This window comes from Salvia splendens, chromosome 15 (assembly GCF_004379255.2).
Source record: "Salvia splendens isolate huo1 chromosome 15, SspV2, whole genome shotgun sequence".
Taxonomy (NCBI): domain Eukaryota; kingdom Viridiplantae; phylum Streptophyta; class Magnoliopsida; order Lamiales; family Lamiaceae; genus Salvia; species Salvia splendens.
This window is the reverse complement of record NC_056046.1, coordinates 27456292-27463585: the sequence shown is the minus strand read 5'-3', so window position 1 is coordinate 27463585 and position 7294 is coordinate 27456292. Positions and strand designations below refer to the sequence as shown.

General features: G+C 33.4%; 1 protein-coding gene across 1 annotated transcript; it reads right to left on the bottom strand.

The window, feature by feature from the left end:
* Positions 1-4469: 4469 nt before the first annotated feature.
* Positions 4470-6569, bottom strand: LOC121769090 (homeobox-leucine zipper protein HAT22-like). The gene is made up of 3 exons (XM_042165773.1): positions 6109-6569; positions 5949-6028; positions 4470-5020 (listed from the first exon to the last, which is right to left on the bottom strand). Exons 1-3 carry the CDS (start codon positions 6454-6456, stop codon positions 4759-4761), a joined length of 690 nt encoding a protein of 229 aa, XP_042021707.1. The 5' UTR covers positions 6457-6569; the 3' UTR covers positions 4470-4758.
* Between the last annotated feature and the right edge of the window lie 725 nt (positions 6570-7294).

The window sequence follows — 7294 nt, the reverse complement described above, 5'->3', positions numbered from 1 at the left end:
GTTACATGTACAATCCCAAGAAATTGCTCAATCACATATCCTTCACTATTCACCTATCTTAAAACAACACCCATTTGTTCCTTCAATGAAACATCTCGAGCCTCATCAACCAAGATAGTGAAAACTCTATGCCCAATATCTTTGACTATGGAAAATGTGACTTCTGAAGCACAAGCATTTGCTAATTCCTTTTCAATTCGTGGAGAAGTCATCTGATTATTAGCAGGAGCATTTGTACCCAACACTTTAGAAATATCGACATTATGTTGACCAAGCCATTGAAGCAACTCAAGAAAATTACCTAGATTTGAAGAACTACTTGATTCATCGTGTCCACGAAAAGGCAATCCCTGTTTTAAAAGAAAACGGGTCACATCCAATGAAGCAGTCAACCGAACACGATATGCAACTTCCGCCTTACGAGTATTTGCTCAAAATACATTTGCCACACTGTGCCTTTGATCTTGAAAAGCTTTAAACTGAATTCGAGCATTATTGTGACAACTATTTGCAGCTCCAACATGTTGATTTAATTTTTCTAGTGCATTTTTCAAATTGTTAAAGCCTGTCTTTGTAAAAGCATCTTCAGCATATCGACCTCCTTTATCTGATTGCTTGAAAAGATAGCACCAAAAGCAAAAGGCTGCATTTTTTGATTCCGTATACTCTAACCATGGAAATTTGTAAACCAAACATCTTGAAAACTTCTTTCTTGAATACCATATTTCTTTTTCGGATATGTATTCCCAATTGGTTGTCAAGGACCTTTAACCAAATACTCTCTATGTACTCTATCCCGAATAGCAACATCAAAAGCCTCTATTGACTTTCGTTTTCCTGGATCAGCATCAATATCATTCCAATCCAATTCAACTTCTATTGTAGACAATTTTTCTATTGATTCAACAATTCTAGCACTTGGAGAAGATGAAGAACCACCACTTTGCATTTTTTAAAGTAACGTTCCATCTTATGTATTAGCAATTTAACAAAATAGTTCAATAAATCACAAAATACTATGTAAATAAAAGTTATGAATCTAAAGTATCTAACACATTGTGATTGTGTAAACTATGAGAAATGAAAAGGAAAAACTGACCTTTACCGATTAAAGTTGAAAGAAGACAAGTAATTCTTGTTTGGAATTTGTGGGAGAAGTTTCGTTTTTTGTTTCCGTTGTTTGGAATAACTTTGAATGGTTTAGGGCTGGATAAAGACAAAATCCTTTTTTTATTTTTAATTAATTATTTTTAGTGATAAAGCGTTGGGTAAAATCAATATTTAAAAGTGTTATTTTTTAACTTTAAAATGAGGTGACACTTTTATTTTGTAAAGCTAACACGTCTAACACGTGCCATTTAAATAGGGAGTAGGCATTGACTTTTTCTATTTTTATTATTTTAAGTTAAAGGGTTTGACAGCTGTTAATTAGTTCATCTTCTTCCTTCTTTCCAACTCTTTCTCTATTCACCGCCATTGTTGTAGTTAGTTTTTAACTGTAATTTTATTTCAAGCCCCTCCTTCCATTAAACCTCTAATAATTTAGACACAAAGATATTCCCTTGGGAAGGGCTGAAGATACAATCCAAACAAATATGAAAATTTTTGCAATAGAAATTTATAAAAAGAAAACGTTTGGGGAGGGCTTAAGCCCCTCATGACTTCAACGAGTGTCCGCCACTGCATTCAAATAAAAAGGAAAAATAACTATGGATATAAAGAGAATCTTGGTCTGGTACTACATTTACCTAGCAAACAATTCCGGTACCAATATGTGCTCAGATTTTTCTAAGCATATTTACGAGTACATGAGCCTAGTAGGTGGAATGTTAAAGAAATTGTGCACATTCCGACCACGGTCAACATACTAGGAATGTCTCTTGGCAATTGCGAGAAAATTTCCGAGCACCGTGAGATTTTGAGTACATATGTTCTCGGAATATAATTTAAACAATATATTTTAAAATAAATTTATATGAAGAATACTTTACACCTACGTTTTCCGAACATCATAAAAGTGCATGGCATATTTCCCAGCACAACTTTAAGGTGCTTGGAAATGAAGATATTATTTCAAATCAGTATCTCAACTTCTTTCATTTTACTTATTTCATTTTCTCTCCAACTCGATTTCTTCAATCTTATCTTACATTTTTTCAATCATACCATGTTGTTTTGTCTATTTAGAATTAGTCTTTTTGCCCGTAGCCACCTCGCCTCTCTATCTTTTCGAAATCTAAAGGTATTATTTTTATTTGTTAGTTATTCCCTCTAAAGTCTTTGTTAATTAATTAAAAATATTATTATATTCATTTTAATTCATATTAATTTCATGCTATACTATAGTAATATGAATGAAGTTACTTTCTTTTATTATTGGATCTAATGGCTAATATATAGTGGATTTGCCCATGAAAATGTTAGATTAGCAAACTATTATGAATTGAAAGGGTCTATTACTTCCTCCGTCCCAACTAAGTTGAGTCGTATTTCTTTTTGGGATGTTCCAATTAAGTTGAGTCATTTCATTTTTTGACAAAACACAAAACATCCAATCACTCTTACTTTATTCAATCACCTACTTTACACTCTCTTTATTTCTCCTACGTTATTCCTCTCTCTTACTTTTCAGCACAATTTCTTAATCTTCGTGCCCAAAAGTTTTGTCTCAACATAGTTGGGACGGAGGGAGTATAATTTTAACATGCAATGAGTCACGTTATATGCAAATCCATTCCTTATTGAAGAATTGTAGAACTATGACCAAATTAGACTTTTAGATCTAGTTTTTTATGGATGAGATGTTCAGATGTATAAATTATTTCCGCCTTCATCACAAGCCTATTTTATTTCCACAAATAAGCCAGATTCCCTTCGTTCCCTCATAGTTGAATCATTTTTTCATTTCGGGAAGTTCCCTCATAGTAGAGTCATTTCCATATATAGTAATTTTTTTCTCTTTCTTACTTTACTGTCTCTTACTTTATTCTCTCTAATTCATTCACTTTTTACTTTGTTCTCTCTACCTTTTTTCTCCTTCTTACTTTTTTATCTATTTATTTAACACACTCAACATTCCTTTCTTAAACTCCATGCCGAAAAGTTTCACCTCAACTATGAGGGAACGAAGGGAGTAAAATACTAGGAGGATTTAACTTCATTCCAGAATATATTACTCAATTCCAGTAGGTTTTTACTTTATTCCAGTAGGAATATTACTTCATTCCAGTACGTACAAGCAGTTTCATCGTCGCGAACCGTTCTTTCTCTTTGCAATGTCTATCACCGCTATCGCGGCGCTCTCTGGCCGTTGCTGTGAATTAACTCCACGCACAAGCAGTGCCGTGATCGGTCTTGTCTTCATTCGTTCGCTTGGCAGGAGTCGGCAGACGAAGATGTCAAGGCCATCCCGTCGACACTGTGATAGTTCCCAAATTCCAGCTATGACAACAAAATGAAGTGATAGCCTAATGGAATGGTTTAATAAGCACATGGAAGGATGTAATAAACCATTTGAATGAAGTATGTGTAGAAGCATTTTAAGTCCTACTGGAATGTTATAAAAACTTTGTCCAATGAAGTAATAACGTTTTTTTATTGAAGTAATAAACCTACTGGAATGAATTATATTTTTAAAATGAATAAAGTAAAAATTCAGTTCAATGAATTCGAATGAAGCATGTGTTGAATCATTTCAGAACCTACTAGAAGTAAGTAAAAACATACTATAGTTTAAAGATATTACGTACCAGAATGAAGTAATAAACCTACTGTAATGAAGTAAAATTGGCTTGTAATGAAGACCGAAATAATTTACATATCAGCGCATCTCATCCAAAAACTAGATCTAATGACCCTAATTTGATCTCTAGTTCAGTCTTTAAATTAGTTCGACATTGATCATAACTCTCATTTAGTAACTATATCTAATCCTATCATTTATATTAACAGAAAAATCTAACTAAGAGGTACTCACTCTGTCTCATAATAATAGGGACTGTGAATGACACCGGTATTAATATGAAATTGGTAAAGTAAGAGAAATGTAGAAATAAAATGTGATTGAAATATTGTTATTATAGAATGTGGCCCACCTTATAAGAGAGAAAAGATTTACCAAAAATAGAAATGAGCTATTTTTGTGGTACAAACCAAATTAGAAAAAAGAAGACTATTTTTATGGGCTGGAGGGAGTATTGACGAAGGGTGTAAGTAATACTCCCTACATCCCGCTCTAGCTGAGTAGTATTCCTTTTTTGTTGTTCCATTGTAGCCGAGTCATTTTCTATTTTAACAAAAAATAAAAACTTTTCTTCTCTCTTATTTTCTCATCAATTACTGTATTCTATCTTCATCTCTATATCTTTTTTCTTTCCTACTTTATTATTTATTTACTTAATTTATTTAACACAATTTTTCCTTAAATTTCGTGTAAAAAAGAAACAAATCTACTATAGAGCCGGAGAGAGTAATTCATATGAAAATGTAATCAATCAGTAATCATAGTCCATAGACCAATAATTGAAAAAAAAGTAACATAAAAATACAGTATATTAATTAAAATAATTACAATATAAAACTATTACACACGCAACTAAGAGTAGAAAAGAAAAAATAAAAGAAAAGATGATTAGTAATTTCCTAATTTCTATAAATTAGATGAACATATATAATTTTATATCTTGCTTTTCTACAAGCCCTTAACCGAATAAAAAACAGGGTTGTGGGGGATTCCTTATATTTTTTGCAGAAATTGAATCAACAAGCTGCGGATGGATTGGTGAAAGGATTATAAAAGTGAGGCTTGATGAAGGTCTTAGCGGTGTTATCGGCAACGGCGCCGCCGATCCTTTCGCAGGAAGGGCACATGGTGAGCGTTGCCGCCGGCAGCTGCATGTAAAGCGGCTGAGATAATTTGAGCTCCTGCAATTCCTTGTGCAGTCGCCGGTTCTCATCCGTCAGCGTCTCGCAGCATTTCTTCAAGAATTCGCAGTCTAATTCTGTTTGCTTAAGCTTAGTTCTATCAATTTTAAACAAAAATAAACACTAATTAATGTTTTCTTTAGGCAAATTGGTAAAAAAAACACTTTTACAAAAATTTAGTATTTTACAAAAATTTTAAATATAATTTTAAAAATCACAAACTTTTCGAATTGTGCAGATTTCCTGCACTAAAGTTTCCGATACCTACATGTAATGCCAAAAAAAACTATATGTAATAGTTGGAGCTATAGTCTATCTAGTGGCGAAGACGAAACTATTGATGATATGAATGCTCTATAATTAGTGTCGCCATTCCACATAAGCAAAATTTATGCCGAAAAAATTTTAGTGTGAAAAATTCACGCAATTCAAAACGTTACTCCCTCCGTCCTACTTAGGAGTCTTATTTGAGTTTGACACGAGTTTTAAAAAATGTAAAGAAAACTTGGTAAAAAAAGATAGTAGAATATGAGTCTTACGTTTATATGGAGTATTAATAAAATGTGAGTGGAAGAATGTTAGTGGAATGCGAGGCCTATTATCAATCGGAATTCCTAAAGTGGGACACTAAAAAATGTTAAATCAGGACTGCTAAAATGGGATAGAGGGAGTAATAATTTTTAAGACCACTTTTTAAAGGTTTTGGGAAATATGATTATTGTGAAAGTTTATGATTTTTATAACTAATTTTCCTTTTCTTTATATCCCGCCCCACAAGAATATATACATTTTTGTTGAACACCGTTTTAATGTATAATTGTTAAAGTAAGAATAAAGTAGAAAGAAAAGGTAATTAATATTGTTAATGAAAAATGAGTCTCATTTCATTAAAATTAAAAAAGAAAAATGTTTTCAAAGTTAAAAAATGCATATTCTTGTGGGACGAACAAGAAAGAAAAGAGTTCATATTCTGGACAATGGATGCGGAGGCCGTATATAGAAATGAAATTAGGATGAAACCAAACCTGGCTCTACGATTCTGAAACCAGACTTCAACCTGTCGTGGTCTGAGCTTCAATTCACGAGCCAGATCTTGCTTTTGTTTCTGATCAAGGAAGCCAAATCAGCAAAGATATTTTCCTATAAATTAGTGAGTGAGAGAGAGAGAAAGAGATGATTAATTACAGGATTGAGAGTGCTGTGCTGCTTGAAGCTTTCCTCAAGAAGAGCCGCCTGCGCTTTGCTAAGCCTAAGTTTCTTCCTATCGTTGGGGCCGTCTTCTTCTTCATCCTCGCTTCTGACTTCTCTCTCTCTCTTCACGCTAACAGTGGGGAAGGACGACGCCGCGCTGTCCTGTCTGTACAGATCGGAATCGTCCTTCTTCGCACCGGAGAGGCTCAGAGTCAATGACGGCTCCGCGGTTTTTCTAATGTGATCACCATTTTTTGTGGGGTTTTTGGAGGTGAGTGATGATGGTGAGTAGTTTCCCAGCCCCAAAACCAGTCCTGTGTTGCATAAATCTTCAAAATCCATTTGGAGGAGATGAGAGGAGAAGAAAAGTGTTTGTGGTTTTGGATTGGATTTGAGGAATGTGAGAGGGGAGTTTTGTAATGGGAGAAATGGTGGGTGGGTGCTTCATTTGTAGTATGAATAATATGGAATTAAGGAGGAATGTAATTTTTGGTGAAAAATGAAATGATGAAAACTCACTATAGTCCTTCTCCCTCTGACGTGTAATCTCTTGTCTCATTATAAATGAAACATTTTTTTTTTAATTTTCTTATTAAAAATAAAACGTTTTTTTAAAATAGAAAAAATATCATCTCTACTTTTTCATTACTCTTTCTTTATTTTATTCTCATTAACTCACAAAACTACACTATATAAAATTCCGTGCCGAAAAATTCCATCACACTCTAAGTGGAACATTTCTAGACAAGAAATTTTATGTATTGTTATTTTGTGAGTTAAGTAAAGAGAATAATGTAAGAGAGGGGAAAAAAGTAGAGATAGTGATATTTCTATTTTTAGAAATGTAGTACTCCCCCCGTCCAAAGGAAAATGACCCCTTCCTTGGGCGGCACGAGATTTATGTATCTTTATTTTGTGTGTTAAGTGGAGAGAGTAAAGTAAGAAAGAAGGAACAAAGTAGAGATAAAAGGGTTTTCAATTTTAGTAATGAGTCATCTTGGTTGGGATAAATCAAAAAGGAAAGTAAGTCATCTTTAATGGACGGAGAGAGTATCATTTAGAGTGTAATATCCAAAAAAAAGAAAATAATTTACTAAGAATCGGACGAATGGGGTATTTCATTTTTAACGGGACGAATGGAGTATTTGGTTGACCAATTGAACCCCACTTATTGTTATCC